Source organism: Bos javanicus, chromosome 13 (assembly GCF_032452875.1).
Source record: "Bos javanicus breed banteng chromosome 13, ARS-OSU_banteng_1.0, whole genome shotgun sequence".
Classification (NCBI taxonomy): domain Eukaryota; kingdom Metazoa; phylum Chordata; class Mammalia; order Artiodactyla; family Bovidae; genus Bos; species Bos javanicus.
This window is the reverse complement of record NC_083880.1, coordinates 27,913,684-27,934,296: the sequence shown is the minus strand read 5'-3', so window position 1 is coordinate 27,934,296 and position 20,613 is coordinate 27,913,684. Positions and strand designations below refer to the sequence as shown.

The 20,613-nt window shown below is 41.0% G+C and overlaps 1 protein-coding gene across 7 annotated transcripts in view; it reads right to left on the bottom strand.

Moving 5' to 3' along the window:
- The window catches only part of MCM10 (minichromosome maintenance 10 replication initiation factor), a 36,861-nt gene extending 30,318 nt beyond the window's left edge, over nucleotides 1-6,543 (bottom strand). For 2 of the 7 annotated variants that reach the window (XM_061436051.1, XM_061436055.1), the window contains exons 1-3: nucleotides 6,446-6,543; nucleotides 4,032-4,116; nucleotides 671-1,012 (exon numbers count right to left, since the gene is read on the bottom strand). In XM_061436051.1, coding sequence (XP_061292035.1) covers nucleotides 671-1,012; nucleotides 4,032-4,038 — 349 coding nt within the window. In that variant the 5' untranslated portion in view covers nucleotides 4,039-4,116; nucleotides 6,446-6,543. Of the gene's footprint in view, nucleotides 1-670; nucleotides 1,013-4,031; nucleotides 4,117-6,118; nucleotides 6,238-6,318 lie in introns of those variants that run through there. The other 5 variants (XM_061436053.1, XM_061436052.1, XM_061436050.1 and 2 more) reach the window with 5 other exon arrangements.
- Between the last annotated feature and the right edge of the window lie 14,070 nt (nucleotides 6,544-20,613).

The following is a 20,613-nucleotide window of genomic DNA, read 5'->3' as shown; positions in this document are numbered from 1 at the left end:
AGTCAGTCCACGGGGTCTCAAAAGAGTTGGACACTATAGTGACTAAACAACAACTTCATAAAACTAACTAACATGTATAAACCTTTTCTAGTTGGGATTAAAATAGAAATTCTGTAGCCAAAATCCACCTGGAATCCTAATCATACAGATTAGGATGAGTGACCTGGGACAAATCACTTACATGCTCCAACGCTCCTGAAACAATGAACTAAAAACCTGCCATGCTGCCTTTTTGTGAGATGATAAAAATAGGAAAAAAAATCTGTAACACTAAAAAAAAAAAAAGAAAGAAAGAAAGAAAAAGCCACTCCTAGATGGATCTGTTCAGAAAAGGTCTTCTGTTCAAACAGAATATGTGGTGGCTTTGTAGTCTTGTCCCTGGCTCCCTTTGCTAAATTCCAAAGTATTATTTTTCTGTAGTAAGTGTGAGAAATGTTAGAGCCATTTTGCAAAGGCTCAATTATAGCTGGCTGACTCTAATATCAGGGACTGACCGCTGTGCCCTCAAATGCTGGCTTTAAATGCTTGCTCCACTAACTTCTACAATTTTTTTTGCCAAGTCATTTATCTCTACCCCTGACTCAGCAGATATTTTGAAGAAAGCTGTCAGATGGGTAGTCTTCATCTGGTCTATCATAAAGAAATTAGAGAAAGCAAGTGGTTAGGGCACCTTGCAATTCCTGATTAGTTTTCCCTTGACTGGGACCAGGAGCAGGGACGACCCTCTCTTTAGTTGACTGTGATGTAGGAGCTTCTTCCTCATCTGTTAAGTCTCCCATGTCTCCAAAGAGAGTGGCCAAATTCTCCTTTTGGTTTTCAGCCTTTTCCACTTCTCCCTCATCAGTCTCCTCTGTGTAAGATTCACCATCACCATCAGCATCAAAGAGCTCATCATATGAGTCAGGTTCACCATCTTCCTGGGTCAAGGGCTGACTCTCTTCTGAATTACAACCCAAGGCCGACTCATTCTCCTCCAGCAATGCAGTCAGCAGAGACAAATCATCTTCCTCCCCTATGGGAAAAAGAAGAAAAAGGAAAGAAAGGAAGCCTATCTGTGAAAAACAGCCATTGACAAGCAGAGTTAAAACACTCCACATTCATAATGCAGTTAAAATGACTGCAGATTCACCATTTTGCCTGGTACATGTAACCATTGTTCTTGTTTCTACCTTTCTTCTCCCTAAGTGCTTCTTGGAGGGCACTAGGCTAAGAAAGTAGGGGCCAGTATCTACTTAGTTATCTCACTGGGCTAGCCACTGGGCTAGATCTCTTTATCTACACTACTTAAGCTAATCAGATGACTTCCTGCATATGAAATTCAATCCACAATGGAATAATTGAAAATCATGCTAAGTATACATTTAGTTCCTAGATGTATACATTCCCCCACTTTTTAATTGTTTGAGCAATTTTTAAAAACTACAGAAAGTTACAAAGCATTACATTAAATGTACTCATATCCCATCATCCAGAATTTGCCATAATTAACTTTTTATTACAGAAGGAAAGGGCAACCATGCCAGCATTCTTGCCTGGAGAATCCCATGGACAGAGAAGCCTGGTGGGCTACAGTCCATAGGGTCGCAGAGAGTCAGACATGGCTGAAGTAACTTAACACACACACAACCTTTTATCATGTTTGCTTTTGGCTTTTACGTTAGAAGTTTATTATGTCAAATCTTATCCCAACTCCTTACTGTAGCCACCAGGTGCCAGTGTAATCACTGTCATAATTTTGATGTATCACTTAAGGCCATTCTCCATACTTTTAACATAAATACATATTCATTAACATATCTGGCAACTATTTACATAGCATTTACATTGCACTGGGTATTATAAGTCATCTAGAGATTAAAGTGTACAGGATGATATGTGTAGCTTGTAAGCAAAAAATATATGCCATTTTATTAACACATCATGGACTTGAACATCTGGATTCTGGTATCCATGCAGGGTCCTGGAATACATGCCCTGTGGATACCAGGGATGACTGTATTAACTGATTTTATCCTCAGAGCAAAATAGACAAGAAGACAGATGTTTGGTGACTTGTTACAGGTGAAACTGTCAAGAGCAGGAATTTGAACCCAGGTAGCCTCACTTCAGAGTTCACCTTTGATACTGAAATCTGTTGAAGTTTTAGTCTAGCTCTGACAAATTTTTATACTACTTGTAAATTTTGTTCATTTTGCAAGCATATGTGCAAAATATTTATTAGTACATAGTGAGAGAGGGATCAGCCCTGGTTCTCTCATGGAAAGATGGATTCAAGGTCAAGAGTGTGGAGCCACTAGGCAGCCTTTCTCACCCAAGGTTCCCAGTGGTGTGGGCACAGGCCTCTTCCAGGATGGGCTCTCTATAACAGCTTGGAATGGGAGAGAGGTGGGCTTCTTGGCTCCGTTTTGGATATGCGGTTATCTCACTTGGAGCCTGGGTAGCCAAGTAGCCTCTTCTCTCTTGCTACACCCTGCAGTCTTAGAGTCATTGCTGACTAAGCAATTCAGATTAATCATTATGCAATCTCTGACTTTAAGCTTTAGGTTCTTTCATCAGATTCTAGACCCTGAGTTGGCCACTGGCTCATTTCCTCCCAAGGTCAAGGAGCGTAGAGTGGTAGAAAGGGTATTGGTTTGCTGACCTAGAGGTCTCTCTCCTCACCCAGGCTCCTGTGCTGACCTGTTTCATCATGTGATCCTGAACAGGCCCTTAACTTCTCTAGATTTCAGCCCCTGTCTTTTCAGTGAGGGACTGTATCATGTATCCTTAATGCCTGTGCTTTAAATGCCTCTGATTTTATAAAGGAATCATGCCCAAATTGTGGGAAGGTAGGAATGAGCAAATAAAAGAAACAGGTAAATCAAGAATGAAGAAATCCAACTGTCCAATAAATAAACCAACAGTTCTCTATCTCACTAGTAATCCTGGAAATGCAATTAAAATAGGGAGCTACCTTTTAAAATCATCCATAAGATTAGTTAAAAAATCTTGGATGATGTCTCAGATGCTGGTGAGGTGGTACAGAAACGCTCACACATGTGCCAAACAAAACAAAACAAGACAACATAATTGCAGCACAGTTTATAGTAGGAAAAGACTGGAACTAACCCATATGCCTTTTACTGGAAAATGGATTACTAAAATGTGATTCAATCTTACCATGGATTGTAATGGAAGGAAATACAGCAATTGAAAGAAATAAAATGAAACTATATTTTGATTTGGATCAACCTTACATACAATGTTGAATGAAAGCAGGAGAGGAGTAATACATACAGTGTGAAATAATTTATATAAATATTTTAAAGTAACATGGATACCAAAACCCACACATGCTCAAATCCCTGATATATTAATAAAATGGCTTATGTATTTTTTGCATACAAGCTATGCATATCCTCCTGTACATTTTAAATAACCTTTAGAAGACTTGTAACACCCAGTGCAATGTAAAAGCTATGTAAATGGTTGCCAGAGCTTAGCAGACTCAAGTTTAGCTTTTTGGAACTTTCTGGAATTTTTTTTTTCCCCTCAAATATTCTCTATATGCAAGGAGTTGGTTGAATCTGCAGATGGGCAACCGTCAGATATGGAAGGCCAACTGTATGCATAAGATCTTAGAGCAGTGCCTGGCACATAGTAAGTATATGCCAACCATCATTATTATGAAAGACAACCAATGTTAGGAACAGAAGGTGTACCTGGTTAAAACAAATAACATTCATTGACTGAAGTGAGATTTCTATTGAACTACTCAGACAATGCTTGAGGGTAAGGTAGCTATTTTCACTACTTTATAAGTGATTTAAGTAACAACTAAAGAAGGAAATGGCAACCCACTCCAGTATTCTTGCCTCAGAAATCCCATGGAAAGAGAAGCTTGGCAGGCTACAGTCCATGGGGCAGCAAAAAGAGCTGAACACGACTTAGTGACTAAGAGACAGAGAGAGAGATAAGTAACAGCAAGCCCATGGGCAAAAGATTGAATTTTCATGAAACAAAGGGAAATTGAGAAAACTGCCAGGACTCACCATCCATGCTGTCAAGTGAACAGTGGTGATGGAAAACTGAAGGAGTATCAGGTGCCCAGGAGATGGCAGCAGTGCAGAACCTTGGCTGTGTGGAATCAACGTAGGAAAAAATCACTCTCAACTGTTCTCTCTCACATTACATATCCAACCAATCCAGCATCCTACAAATTGTAGGAGCTTAAGCTCAGAATTAATCCGGGCTCTGGCCATTTCTCACCCCACCACCAACTTTCTCTCCCTCCTTGTATGGATGTGTCTTGTCTGCAAGCTACTGTTATGCAAACTTCATTGAGGTACAGAGTTGTTTGTGTGATACTAGATTACGTGGATGAGATAAACTGTGAACAGGTATTATGATGCTCAGAGGAATAGCTGGCATAGCTAAGTAGGATAACTTTATATTATCCTGTGCACTTTCCTCTTTTCATTTAAAATGATTTTTAAAACTACAAGAAAAAAGTGTAAATTTTCTAGGCTATTGTTTAACTTATAAGTGCTCTATAATATATATGATCTTGACAAGTTCGATGTCAAGGATTAATTACTGTGCTTTCTTTTCATTTATTCACCAGACATTCCCACAATCCATCATGTGTCTGGCACTGTGCTGTCAACTGGGGAATCTGCAAGACTGTAAGGTTCCTGAGGGTTGGATAGGGGAAAACTGTCTTGGTCATTTCTATAACCAATCCACCTCCCACCCTACCCCCCACCCCCATCATCTAGGACCATCTGACAAATGCTAAGGGTTCTTTCTTCAATATATTGCTAAAATCTTCTGTGCTGTGCTCAGTTGCTCAGTCGTGTCTGACTTCTTGTGATCCCATGGACTGTAGCCCACCAGGCTCCTCTATCCATGGATTCTCCAGGCAAGAATACTGGAATGGGTTGCCATGACCTTCTCCAGGGGATCTTTCCCACCCAGGGATCAAACCCACATCTCCAGCACGGGCAGGAGGATTCTGTTACCAGTGAGCCATCTGAGAAGACTCTGACCTAAGCAGCCAGGTGGAAAAATCATGAGTACTGATGTCTTAAGGAGAGCATCTGGGTGCTGAGCCTTGTTTAGTATCTAGAACTCAGTGTATAGCTCAGAGCCCCCTACTGGGGAAAGATTAATTACAACACCGTTCCCTGATGGCCAGTACAGACCTCCTGCTCAGTCACTCTGGTTTTCAACTCTTTCAGTCGAAAATCTTCTACTTCTCCCCAATTTCATCCATAAACCTAGTCCAAGTCACCATCAATCTTTTGCCTGGAATACTGTATTAGATTCTCTGTCCCTCTGAAATTTATTCTCTGTGTAAACACGACAATGATCTTTTCTTTCCTCAGCAATATCTGCAATCTTTTAAGAACATAAGTCAGATCGCAGTATTCCCTTAATAAAATTCTAATTAGTTTTCCATTGCCCTTAGAACAAAATTTACAAAGCCTATTCGCTCTCCTATCTACTTTCACTTCCTCATTTTTTCTACAACCACTCCACCCGACCCCAACCCCGCAATAATGCTTCATCCAGACTAGCCTGCTTTGAACTTCTTGAACACGCAAGTGCTTTCAGGCCTCTTTGGAAAGCTCTCCCCTATCTCCTTCTCATTTCTCAGTCTGCTTAACTACCAGTTTTTCTAATCCTTTCCAGACCACTATATCTGACCAGGCCCCTGGAATCCTCTCACCTCGCTGCTTTACGACTTTATCGCACATTCCACTATGGTGTACCTGTTTGTTATCTGTTGCCTGGTGGCTCAGACGGTAAAGCGCCTGCCTACAATGAGGAAGACCAGGGTTCAATCCCTGGGTCGGGATGATCTCTTGAAAAAGGAAATGGCAACCCACTCCAGTATTCTTGCCTGGAAAATTCGATGCACGGAGGAGCCTGGTAGGCTACAGTCCATGGGGTAACAAAGAATCGGACACGACTGAGCGACTTCACCTTCACTTTTTCACCCACTTTAAACTGGATAACACGAAAGTAAATGTGATGAGAGCCTTGCAGCCCTATTAGCAAATCATAAATTTAAGCATAAATTTATAAAAGAGAGAGTCCAAACGGCATGTATTTAGAAAACGTTTTAAACGGTTACCTTTAAAGAGAAAAAAATGGACCCTTACACAGCTTGGACGGCCGAACGCCTGGCACCTCTCGGAACTACCCGCCTTTCCCAGCTCCGGAACCGTCCACGGCTCCGCACACAAGGCCCTCCCTCCCGCCCGCCCGGCCCCGCGTCAGCCCAGCGCTCGGCCCAAGCCACCTCCGCGTTCGCGTAGTTCCAGTCTCACCCACATAAGCGCCCCCGAGCTCCGCGCCTCTCGCCCTAGGAGCTCGTTAAACTCACACAGACGCCTTCGGCGGCCCCTCAACGTACCCCTCAATACTCGCAGACCCGCTTCTTACCCGGCTCCTCACTCACCCCTCTACTCTGCACAGCCGGACCCGCCAAAATTCCAACTCCTCTCCGCCCCTGCTTCTGACGTCAGACGCACGCCTCCTCGCGCCTGTACGATTGGCTACTTCAGAGCTCTGGGCGGAAACGACCTCAAGGGGGCGGGGAGAAGGTGACCGTTGCGTTTAGCAATCAGATTGGCTCACGTGACCGGCGCCCTTTTGGGGGGGTGGGGGGCAGGGGAACTTCCGGTCGGTGAAGTCCTAGGCTTCTCCGGTTAAGTCTTCCGGCGTCGGGAAGTAGATGTGTCTTTTTGTGTCCTGACACTTTCTGGGACTGACTGTGTCATCCGATTCTGAGCCTCGTTTTCTCTTCCTGCGAGGTGGAGGGTAACTCTTGATGCCGACAAGCCTAGACATTGAGGCTTAGACCGCGGAACCCATTGCAAACTTTCCCCCCTGCCCTCACCGATTGCCGGTGGCTGCGTTGCCTGTATACAGATGTGGTTGATTATTTTAGTTGATTATTTTACAATCTTGTGTTGATATAATTGGACTAAAAAGTCTGGTCCACTTTTACCTCTGTCTTATCTTGGGGAAGTAATATCATCATCGTCTGTAAAATGAGAAGGAAAGAGTAGGTCACATTCTTTAACACAGTAGAAACCACTGTTTCTAGAGGAGTGCGTGCTCCTTAGACTTTGGGAATTGCGTCAGAGTTGGGAGTAAATGTTTTCTGCTTCTTCCCATCAAAATGTCAGCATCTGAAGACAAGGGACTGTATCTTCTTCATGGTCCTATCTCTTCCTCTCTCTCCTCTTGCTTGTACCTGGCACACACGAAATGTTTACAGAGAGAAAATGTTGAGAGCATTGCCTCCTTAGCAAATCACTTAGCTTTGGAGGGCTCATTTTTTTTCGTCTCTAGAGTGCTGATGAAAGCAATACCTGGGTTAGACGGTTTCAGGAAGGATCAAATGAGAATTTCCAGTACATTTTTACACACTGGTTATCAGTCATAGCAGAGACATTACTTTGCCAACAAAGGTCCATCTAGTCAAGGCTATGGTTTTTCCTGTGGTCATGTATGGATGTGAGTGTTGGACTGTGAAGAAGGCTGAGCGCCGAAGAATTGATGCTTTTGAATTGTGGTGTTGGAGAAGACTCTTGAGAGTCCCTTGGACTGCAAGGAGATCCAACCAGTCCATTCTGAAGGAGATCAGCCCTGGGATTTCTTTGGAAGGACTGATGCTAAAGCTGAAACTCCAATACTTTGGCCACCTCATGTGAAGAGTTGACTCATTGGAAAAGACTGATGCTGGGAGGGATTGGGGGTAGGAGGAGAAGGGGACGACAGAGGATGAGATGGCTGGATGGCATCACTGACTCGATGGACGTGAGTCTGAGTAAACTCCGGGAGTTGGTGATAGATAGGGAGGCCTGGCATGCTGCGATTCATGGGGTTGCAAAGAGTCAGACACGACTGAGCGACTGATCTGATCTGATCTATCAGTCATAATCACTTAATGCTTCTTTTGGGCAAGGGTGGGCAAAGACGTCTAATTTGGGAGATGTGATCTATGCATAAAAGACAAATTACATAAGGTGACTGCTGCTACTGCTGCTGCCAAGTCGCTTCAGTTGTGTCCGACTCTGTGCGACCCCATAGACGGCAGCCCACCAGGCTCCCCCGTTCCTGGCATTCTCCAGGCAAGAACACTGGAGTGGGTTGCCATTTCCTTCTCCAATGGATGAAAGTGAAAGTGAAGTTGCTCAGTCGTGTCCGACTCTTAGCAACCCCATGGACTGCAGCCCACCAGGCTTTCCATCCATGGAGTTTTCCAGGCGAGAGTACTGGAGTGGGGTGCCATCACCTTCTCTGAACATAAGGTGACTAGGGGGCACCAATTTTGCTGAAGAGGTGAAAGAGTAGGTGAGGTCAAAACATTTTTTTTAAAAGTTGGTAAATCAAAGTGTGTGGCAGATGATAAATACCAAGTCAAGAACTTTATTCTGTAAGTGTTAAAAGGACCATGTTTGAGCAGGTGGGGGAGGAAGGTCCAAGAGCTAGATAGGGGAAGGTGTGGCTAAGTGCTTAGGCTCTGGAGTTAAGACGGTGTGATTTTTAACTGCCACATACTAACTATGCAGCCTTGGCTAAATTAGTTAACCTCTCTGAGCGCCAGCTTACCCACCTACAAAACAAGAACAGTCATAGTTATTTCACAGGGAATTCATGACAAAAATTTAAAAATATGCAGTGTGCCCAGCACATGTAAGTAAGCATTAAATGTGTATTAACTTTTATTCTTACTACTTTATCAAGCAATGCTTAGGATGATTAAGCTAACAAAGATAGGTGCTCAGGAATTGGATATACCAGAAACTGGAGGCAAAGAAGCTCCATAGGAGATCGTGAGAGTCTCAGACTTTGAGAGCTGAAGGGAAGAGAAGAATGGGAAATATGTTATGAAGGAAATTTACCTGCTTTGGTAACTAACCAAAGGAAAGTTGTCTTTGGCAGGAAGAAGAGAGGATGATCGCCACATTAGCAATAGCTGGGAGACCAGCAGAATTATAGAGGCAGAACTTGGTTTACACAGTGTAGACATGGTGAGTTCAGCCTGAGGTGATGGTGTGGAGGTTTCAGCACTACCTTTAGGTTTGTGACCCAAGCCAAGGGGACATATCAGGGCTTCAAGTGTAGGTTTATTGAGTTCTCTAGAGATTTTAGAAGCAGAGTATCTTAGAGTATGTTTCTGGGGGCTAACATGCCAGATGATAGGCCCAGCAGAAAGCAGTGCTATTCAAAATCAGATCTAGGAGTAACGGCCAGTTTCCATAGCACCCCTGTCACCTGCCTGTAGGCATCTGTTTACACATGCCTTCATGTCTCATGCTTCATGGTACCGAATACTCTAGAGTCTTATCCCAAACTTGAATTTGTCCAGCTATCTGGACAAAACTCTTTACTGAAAAAAATATTATCCTTCCTCAGATGTAACACTCTACTGAGAGATGAATGACCCCTCTGAGAAAGAGGAACCCCAACCTCTAGTTTTCCTAATAGAATATTGTCTCTGTTGCCCAAATAAATGTCTGTTGCTTTTCAAACTATCTAGAGGTTACTTTAAGCAATAGGGTGTGTTCTCCATCTCTACTGATGTTTTACAAGAGAAGCTAATAAACTCTCTAGCCTTGCTGGTTTTAATTAATTCAGAAGAACATTCAACACATTGCTTCCTTGGTTTTTGCTGAGTTAACTACAATATATACTTTATGTATGTGGAATAAATGTTACCCATGATTATGGATCCATATATTTAAAGGACAAAATTGCTACATAAACAGTGAGAGTTCCTGAGCCAGTATTTTTTTTTGTATTATACTTCATATCTTTGTAATTATTTGGCTAGAAAAGAAGAACACCTATGGTATTCAGTGATGACTAGTATCTTCACAATGAGAACATAATGTTCCTTCAATAATTTTTAAAATGACAAACTCTGGAAGTCAAAAGATACCAAAGAGGATATAAAATTATTTCTACTTTTTGCCCTTCATACCAAAGCAGTTTTGGTACCTTTCCGTCTTTCATGGAAACATTTGAATATTGGTTCATATACTTGATTCCTGTTACACTTAATGCTGCAACTGGCTGTTATGTCAGCTTTCTTCCATTGAACTAATGATAGCATAATGAATCTGATACATCATTAAAACCAATTCCAACAGAGTCTGTTCATTATGGGTCAGATGAAATTGTTAGGCAGTTTTTACCAGAATCTTGATTGTATGATGTACACAATATATGTGTATTCATATTAATCATATATAGTTCAAAGGTTTTTTCATTTTTTAAGAAAATACTTATTTTTTAGAGTAACTTTAGGATTACAGAAAAATTGAGTGGAAAGAATAGAGTTCCCACATAGCCCTTGCACAATTTTATTATTAACATCCTGCCTTAGTATCAGACTTTTTGTTACAACCAATGAGCCAATATTGGCACATTATTATTATTAACTAAAGTCTATAGTTACCCTGAATATTCATTGGAAGGACTGATGCTGAAGCTCCAATACTTTGGCCACTTGATGTGAAGAGCTGACTCACTGGAAAAGACCCTGATGCTGGGAAAGATTGAAGGCAGAAGGAGGAGGGGGCAGCAGAGGATAAGATGGTTAGATACCATCACCAACTTGATGGACATGAACTTGAGCAAATTCTGGGAGATAATGGAGGACAGAGAAGCCTGGTGTGCTACAGTCCATGGGATTCTAAGTCCGGCAAAGAGCTGGACATGACTTAGCAAATGAACAATGATGACATAGTTTACATTAAGATTCCCTCTTTATGTTATACATTTGATAGGTTTTGACAGAGGCATCCACCATCAGTATTATCCAGAATAGTTTTATTGCCCTAAACATCATCTGTGCTCTTACTATTCATTCCTCCTTCCATCTAACCCCTGGTAACCATTGATTTTTTTTTTTTTTTTTTACTATACTTACAGTTTGCTTTTTCCAGAGTGTTACACAGCTCAAAGCATACAGTATGTAGTCTTTTCAGAATAGTTTCTTTCACTTGACAATATGCAATTAAGGTTCCTCCATGTCTTTTTGTGGTTAGATACTAGCTTATTTCTTTTTATTAATACCACTGAATAATATTCTGTCATATGGATATGATATCCATAGTTTGACTACCCATTTACCTTTTGAAGGACATCTTGGTTTCTTCCAAGTTTTGGCAGTTATGAGTAAAACTATTACGAACATTCAGGTGCAAGTTTTGTGTGGATGTAACTTTTCAGTTCATCTGGGTAAATAGCAAGGATTGTGTGCTTAGTTTTGCAACAAATTGCTGAACTGTCTTCCAAAGTACCATTCGGCAGTTCCACCAGCAATGAATTCCTGTTGTTCCACATACTCCCCAGGTGAATTTGGTGGTGGTATTGTTTTGAATTAGTAGCCATTCTAATAAGTATGTGATGGTATCTTGCTGGAATTTCCAATCCCCTAATGACATATGGGCTTCTCAGTGGTAAAGAATCTGCTTGCAATGCAGGAGACCCGGGTTCAATCCCTGGGTCTGGAAGATCCCCTGGGGAAGGGCACAGCAACCCACTCCAGTATTCGTGCGTGGGAAATCCCATGGACAGAGACGCCTGGGGGGCTACAGTCTATGGGGTTGCAAAGAGTCAGACACAACTGAGCTACTAACACTTTCACTTTCAACGACATAAGATGTTTAGCATCCTTTCAGTATTTGCCAACTGTACATCTTTGGTGAGGTATGTATTATCTCCCTTCCCTTTAAAAAATTGGGCTGTTTCCTTATTGTTGCATTTTAAGAATTTTCATACCAGTCCTTTTTCGGATATATGTTTTGTAAAGATGTATTCCTGGTCTGTGGCTTGAGTTAGTTTTTGTGAAAGGTGTAAGGTCTGTGTCTAGAATCTTTTTCTCGCATTTGGATATTGTGCCAGCATTTCAGCATTTGTTGAAAATACTGTCTTTTCTCCATGGAATTGCTTTTGCTTCTTTGTCAAAGACTAGTGGACTCTCTGGGTCTATTTCTGGGCTCTCTACTCTGTTCCATTCATGTATTTATCTACTCTTTCACCAGTACCACCCTGCTTTTTACTGTAGTTTTATAGTAAGTCTTGAAGTTACTGTCATCGTCCAACTGTTCTCACTCAATACTGTGTTGGCTATTCTGGATATTTTGCTTTATTAATAGCCACAAAATAATTTGGGATTTTAATTGGAATTACTTGGAATCTGTAGATCAGGTTGGGACAGTCTTCACAATATTGAGTCTCCTGTACAAGAACATGGAGTATCTCTCCATTTATTTAGTTCTTTGTCTTTCATCAGATCTTATACATATTTTACTAGATTTATAACTAAGCATTTCATTTTGGGATATTAATGTAGATGTTAAGAGTGTTTTAATTTCAAGTTCCACTTGTTCATAGTGTATTGATATTGGTAATATGTGTCTCTTCTTAATTAACATGACTAGAGGTTTATCAGTTTTATTGATTGTTTCAAAGAACCAGCTTTGGTTTCACCGATTTTCTCTAATGATTTCTTGGTTTAAATTTCACTGATTTTTGGTCTCATTTTTTCCCATTATTTTCTTCTGCTTATTTTGTGTTTAACTTGCCATTCTTTTTATAGTTTTATTTTCAAAAAAGCTTTAGTTATTGATGTTAGATTGATCATCTTTTCCACTTATGCATTCAGTGCTACACATTTCCAGTGCTTTCATTTCATCCCCAAATTTTGATGCTATATTTTATTCCATTTAGTTTATATTTAAACTTTTCTTGAGACTTCGTTAAGCATGTATTTACAGAGTGTATTTAATCTCCAAGTGTTTTGAGAGTTTCTAGGTATCTTTGTTACTGATTTCTAGTTTAGTTCCATTGTGGCATGAGAACACACTGTGTATAATTTCTGTTGTTTAAAATTTTTAAAGCTGTTTTATGGCTTGGATGTGAGCCTAAGAAGAATGTGTATTCTGTCATATATAGAATATGAAGTTAGATCTAGTTGACTGATGCTGTTCAAGTCAACTATGTTAATGATTTTTTTGGACTGTTAGGTCTGTTAATCACCAATAGAAGGATTTTGAAGTCTCCAACTACACTAGTGGATTCATGTTTTTCCTCTTACAGTTTTATCAGCTTTTGCCTTATGTATTTTGATGCTGTCTTTAGGTACATATATAATAGAGATTGTATGTCTTCTTAGAGAATTGATTCCTTCATCATTTCATAATGGCCCTTTATCCCTGATAATTTTCCTTGCTTTGAGTCTTTGTCTGAAATTAATATAGCTACGCCATCTTTTTTTGATTATATGTTCAGTCCATCTTTTTACACTTAATGTATATGTGTCTGTATATTCAAAGTGGGTTTCTTGTATGCAGCATATAGGTGAGTCTTGTTTTTTATTCATTCTCAAAGTTTGTTTTTTAACTGGTGTACTTAGACCAACGATGTTTAAATTGATTCTTGGTAATTGGATTAATATCTATCTCATTTTTACTGTTTCCTATTCATTGCCCTTGTTCTTGGTTTCTTCTGTTATCTTTCAATCTATTCTGACTTTTCTGGTTTTAATGCAGCATTTAAGTTACTCCATTTTCTCTCTTCTCTTCAGTTCAGGTCAGTTGCTCAGTCGTGTCTGACTCTTTGCAATCCCATGGACTGCAGCACACCAAGCTTCCCTGTCTTTCACCAACTCCCGGAGCTTACTCAAACTCATGTCCATAGAGTCAGTGATGCCATCCAACCATCTCATCCTCTGTTGTCCCCTTCTTCTCTCACCTTCAATTTTTCCCAGCATCAGGGTCTTTTCTAATGAGTCAGCTCTTCGCATCAGGTGGCCAAAGGACTGGAGTTTCAGATTCAGCATCAGTCCTTCCAATGAATATTCAGGACTGATTTCCTTTAGGATGGATTGGTTGGATCTCCTTGCTATCCAAGGGACTCTCAAGAGTCTTCTCCAACATCACAGTTCAAAAGCATCAATTCTTCGGTGCTCAGCTTTCTTTATAGTCCAACTCTCACATCCATACATGACTACTAGAAAAACCATAGCCTTGACTAGATGGACCTTTGTTGGCAAAGTAACGTCTCTGCTTTTTAATATGCTAGGTTGGCCGTAACTTTTCTTCCAAGGAGCAAGCGTCTTAATTTCATGGCTGCAGTCACTCACCATCTGCAGTCATTTTTGGAGCCCCCAAAATAAAGTCTTTCAATTTCCATTGTTTCTCCATCTATTTCCCATGAAGTGATGGGACCAGATGCCATGATCTTAGTTTTCTTAATGTTGAGTTTTGAGGCAACTTTTTCACTCTCCTCTTTCACTTTCATCAAGAGGCTCTTTAGTAGTTCTTCACTTTCTGCCATAAGGGTGGTGTCATCTGCATCAGTTCAGTTGAGTTCAGTCACTCAGTCATGTCTGACTCTTTGGGACCCCATGAATTGCAGCACGCCAGGCCTCCCTGTCCATCACCAACTCCCGGAGTTCACTGAAACTCATGTGCATCAAGTCGGTGATGCTATCCAGCCATCTCATCCTCTGTCGTCCCCTTCTCCTCCTGCCCCCAATCCCTCCCAGCATCGGAGTCTTTTCCAATGAGTCAACTCCTTGCATGAGGTGGCCAAAGTATTGGAGTTTCAGCTTTAGCATCATTCCTTCCAAAGAACACCCAGGACTGATCTCCTTTAGAATGGACTGGTTGGATCTCCTTGCAGTCCAAGGGACTCGCAAGTCTTCTCCAACACCACAGTTCAAAAGCATCAATTCTGCATTTAGCTTTCTTCACAGTCCAACTCTCACATCTATACATGACCACTGGAAAAACCATAGCCTTGACCAGACGGACCTTTGTTGGCAAAGTAATAGCTCTGCTTTTGAATATGCTATCTAGGTTGGTCATAACTTGCCTTCCAAGGAGTAAGCGTCTTTTAATTTCATGGTTGCAGTCACCATCTGTAGTGATTTTGGAGCCCCCAAAAATAAAGTCTGACAGTTTCCACTGTTTCCCCATCTATATGCCATGAAGTGATGGGACCAGATGCCATGATCTTAGTTTTCTGAATGTGAGCTTTAAGCCAACTTTTTCCTCTCCTCTTTCACTTTCATCAAGAGGCTTTTTAGTTCCTCTTCACTTTCTGCCATAAGGGTGGTGTCATCTGCATATCTGAGGTTATTGATATTTCTCCTGGCAATCTTGATTCCAGCTTGGGCTTCATCCAGTCCAGCATTTCACATGATGTACTCTGCATATAAATTAAATAAGCAAGATGACAATATACAGCCTTGATGTACTCCTTTCCCTATTTGGAAACAGTCTGTTGTTCCATGTCCAATTCTAACTGTTCCTTCCTGACCTGCATACAGATTTCTCAAGAGGCAGTTCAGGTGGTCTGGTATTCCCATCTCTTTCAGAATTTTCCACAGTTTATTGTGATCCACACAGTCAAAGGCTTTGGCGTAGTCAATAAAGCAGAAGTAGATGTTTTTCTGGAACTCTCTTGCTTTTTCAATGATCCAATGGATGTTGGCAATTTGGTCTCTGGTTCCTCTGCCTTTTCTAAATCCAGCTTGAACATCTGGAAGTTCACAGTTCATGTACTGTTAAAACCTGGCTTCAGAATTTTAAGCATTACTCTGCTAGCATGTGGCACCCCACTCCAGTACTCTTGCCTGGAAAATCCCATGGACAGAGGAGCCTGGTAGGCTGCAGTCCATGGGGTCGCTAAGAGTCAGATACAACTGAGCGACTTCACTTTCACTTTTCACTCTCATGCATTGGAGAAAGAAATGGTAACCCACTCCAGTATTCTTGCCTGGAGAATCCCAGGGACGGGGGGAGCCTGGTATGCTGCCGTCTATGGGGTCACACAGAGTCAGACATGACTGAAGCGACTTAGCAGCAGCAGCTGCTAGCATGTGAGATGAGTGCAATTGTGTAGTAGTTTGAATATTCTTTGGCATTGCCTTTCTTTGCGATTGGAATGAAAACTGACCTTTTCCAGTCCTGTGGCCACTGCTGAGTTTTCCAGATTTGTTGGCATATTGAGTGCAGCACTTTCACAGCATCATCTTTTAGGATCTGAAACAGCTCAACTGGAATTCCATCACCTCCACTAGCTTTGTTGGTAGTGATGCTTCCTAAGACCCACTTGACTTCACTCTTTAGACTTCATGATTGGGGGCAGGAGGAGAAGGGGACGACAGAGGATGAGATGGCTGGATGGCATCACTGACTCGATGGACATGAGTTTGAGTGAACTCTGGGAGTTGGTGACGGACAGGGAGGCCTGGAGTGCTGCAATTCATGGGGTCACAAAGAGTTGGACACGACTGAGTGACTGAACTGAACTGAAAAACTCCATGGACAGTTCATGGTATTCTTCAGGCCAAAATACTGGAGTGGGTAGCCTTTCCCTTCTCCAGGGGATCTTCCCAACCCAGGGATCGAACCAAAGTGTCCTGTATTGCAGGTGAATTCTTTACCAACTGAGCCACAAGGGAAGCCCTCTCTTCTCTTAGCACATCAATTATACTTCTAAAACTTTTTTTTGCAAGGGGGAGGGTGCCCTAAAGTTTGCAATATACATTGACTACTAATCCAAGTTCACTTTCAAAGAATACTATACCACGTCATGGGTAGGGAAAATACCTTGTAACAGAGATTCCCCAATTCTTCATTCCTTCCCTTAAAATATTGTCATTTATTTCATTTATCCATTAAATAATCATGAAATACATGTAGCTATTGTTACTCTGAAGAAACCATTGTCTGTTAATTAAGAATAAGAAAAATAAATGACTTTATCTTCATGTATTCTTTCTCTTGGGGCGTCCCAGGTGGTCAGTGGTAAAGAATCAGCCTGCCAGTGCAGGAGACATGGGTTCAATCTCTAGGTTGGGAAGATCCCCTGCATAAGGGAAGGGCAATCCACTCCAGTATTCTTGCCTGGGGAATCCCATGGACAGAAGAGCCTGGTGGGCTACAGTCCATAGGGTCACAAAGAGACGCAACTTAGCGACTAAAACAACATTGTCTAATGCTCTTTTTTTCTTATGCAGATCAGAGTTTCTGGTCTATATAATTTTCCTTTTCTCTGATGAACTTTTAACATTTCTTGCAAAGCTGGTCTACTGGCAACAGATTCCATCTGCCTACTTCTCCTTCACTTTTGAAGGATGATTTTCATACACACAGAATTCCAGGTTGGTGGTTTTTCACTCTCAGCTTTCTTGATTGTATGGTTGCTGAAGAGAGGTCTCATATATGTCTTATCCTTGCTCCTCTACAGGTAAGATTTTTTCCCTTCTGGCTTCTTTCAAAAAAATTTTGTTTGGTTTTGAATTTCTGCCTTTTGCACATGATATACTTAAGTGAAGATTTCTGGGGCATTTATCTCAAGTCATGTTCTCTGAGTTTCCTATATCTGTGGTTTGTGCCTGTAATTAATTTTTGAAAATCTTCAGCCATTATTACTTCAGACATTCCTTTGTCCCCTTCTCTCCTACCTGGTATTCTCACTGTACATTTGTTATGCTTTTTATAACTATCTCACATTTCTTGGATATTGTATTTCTTAATTTCTTGTTCCATTTGCTTTTCAGTTTTGGAAGTTTCTCATGACATTTCTTCAAGCTTACCAAGTCTTTCCTCAGCCATGGTCAGTCTTCTGATAAGCCCATCATAGGCATTCTTCATTTCTGTTACAGGATTTTTGATTTCTAGTGTTTCCTTTTGACTTTTTCTTAAGAGTTTCCATCTCTCTGCTTATATTACCCCTCTGTTCCTGCATATTGTCATTTTCTTCCATTAGAGCCTATAGGATATTAATTGCAGTTGCTTTAAATTCACATTCTTATTATGTCTGAGTTTGGTTATGATGCCTTCTCTATCTTTACAAACTGTGTGGGTTTTTTTTTTTTTTTGTCTTTCAGTTCAGTTCAGTTCAGTTCAGTTCAGTCGATCAGTCATATCCGACTCTTTGCAACACCATGAACTGCAGCACACCAGGCCTCCCTGTCCATCACCCACTCCCAGAGTTCACCCAAACCCATGTCCTTTGAGTCAGTGATGCCATCCAGCCATCTCATCCTCCGTCATCCCCTTCTCCTCCCGCCCCCAATCCCTCCCAGCATCAGAGTCTTTTCCAATGAGTCAACTCTTCACATGAGGTTAAACTCCGAAGTATTGGAGTTTCAGCTTTAGCATCAGTCCTTCCAATGAACACCAAGGACTGATCTCCATCAGGATGGACTGGTTGGATCTCCTTGCAGTCCAAGGGACTCTCAAGAGTCTTCTCCAATACCACAGTTCAAAAGCATCGATTTTTGTCTTTAGTATGCTTTTTAATTTTTTGTTGAACACTGAACATGATGTACTAGGTGAAAAAGAGCTACAGTAAACTGGCCTTTAGTTTGCGCTCGTTTGTTATCTGGTGAGGAGCTGGGCCATGTTTGTTGTTTGCTGCAGCTGTAAGTGTCATATGCTAAAATTTCCTCTGGTGTTCGCTTTTGTCTCCATTGTTGTCTCTGGGTTTCCTTACAGACTTCTTCTTAGATAAAGTTTAAGATTGTGCAATTCTTTCTGTTGTAACCCACTGTTATTATATAGGAGCCCTGTTGATGTGATGGTGAGGTGTAGTGGGGAGGGGACGCATTCTATAGGTCTATGATCACTCTTGTTTGTGAGACTGTGCCTCTGGGCAGTGACCTTTACAAGTATTTTCCCTCCTCCTCTGGTGAGAATAATAAGGCTAGAGGTGACAGAAGTTAGGTATATCTGTTTACCCAGGTTTCTTAGGCTCTGATAACTTCCCAGCAAGTTAGGCTCAGGTGAAAGAGTTTCCCTTGAGGGCAGGCCTTCTTAAGAAGAGCAGAATGTTCTGGTGTCTTTTTGAATGTCTACTTTCCCCCTCTCCCTGCTGCAATTATAGGGGAGTTTTTTTCTAATCTTTACTGTGAGAATCTGGTAGGGCTTGTGGAAGTAAAATTCACAAAAGTTCAGGGGTGCCCCCAAGACTCTGCTCCCTCTAGAGTTTTTAACTTTTGAGTTCATCCATGTGAGACTTTAGCAATTCTTCAATAATAGCTTTAAGTTTTTCTGCTTAGGTACTTGGTCTTACCGTGGTTTCTGCTTCTGAGACCTTGGTCCTCTAATCAGTGATGCTCTATGCCTGTCTGTCTGTCCAATTTGGGAACAGAGGTTTGCCCTGTGGCCTCAGATCTCTGAAGGATTTAAAAAGCGTTGATGACTTTAAGTTTGCTCAGTTTTTCTTCTTATTTTAAGGATAGGAGTGATCATGTCCAAACTCCTTACATACCAGACCAGATCAAAATTACTTTTACATGTAATATCTGAAGACTGAATTTTGTAAAATTATTACATGTGACATTTGCATTTGCTCATGAAGGAGATCAGCCCTGGGATTTCTTTGGAAGGAATGATGCTAAAGCTGAAACTCCAGTACTTTGGCCACCTCATGCGAAGAGTTGACTCATTGGAAAAGACTCTGATGCTGGGAGGGATTGGGGGCAGGAGGAGAAGGGGACGACAGAGGATGAGATGGCTGGATGGCATCACTGACTCGATGGACGTGAGTTTCAGTGAACTCCGGGAGTTGGTGATGGACAGGGAGGCCTGGTGTGCTGCGATTCATGGGGTCGCAAAGAGTCAGACACAACTGAGCGACTGATCTGATCTGATCTGATTCATATTTCTTCACAGTTCCCATCTTTCTATTATTCCCATTTAGCCACACAAGGCTACAGCATGGCTAAAATTCCAATGAGGTATATGGTAACCTAGAACAAGACCTTTGAAGATGAAATTAATGGAACAAGACATGTGCAGATTTTACAAGTTGTTTACCAAACTGTTTGAGTCCCCCAAACAATAGCCTTAATTTAACTTCACCATATGAACTTGCCTTCACCTGCAGTCCTAATTACCAAGGAAACAATTTGATGCCAGACTTAATAAGCACATTCACACTGTTACTTCCCATTGGGATCAGATTAATATTTTTACTTGAACAAAGCAAAAGGGTATTGCCAGTAACTTAAGGGTGGAACCATTTGGTTTGTTTTCTATTTAGGATACTATAGAAATTTATCTACTCCAATATAAAATAATAAGGAAAAAAATGTTAAACTAGAAACTATAAATAAGAAATTAAAAATTTAATAGTTATTTTAGAAATGTCTTAAACAAACATTCTCTGTGGGGTCAGGTAGGGGACTCTAAATTACTATTGAATTTGTGCAATGTGTTCTATTGTAATGAAGCTGTAATTACCTGTTTTAATTCCTGTTTAAAAAAATACATATATATATATATACATATACACACACACACAAGTCAGGTTTGTCTAGGAGAAAGTCTTAGGACAAAGCCAAACAGAAGAGATTTTAAACTTTTCTCTTAAATGTTTTAGTATATAGATACATAAGGACATTAATAACTTCTAAGCGTGGCCCAATATTAGCTCATCTTGGTAAACTATATTTATAAAGTATGGCAAAGCCCTATCTTTCCATCTTCCTAGAAAGAACAATTTCTAATTCAAACAACACTTACTGGTCTCTAATAAAGAGATTTTGCTTATATTCATGGAATTAACAAGACAGATCTGAATAAG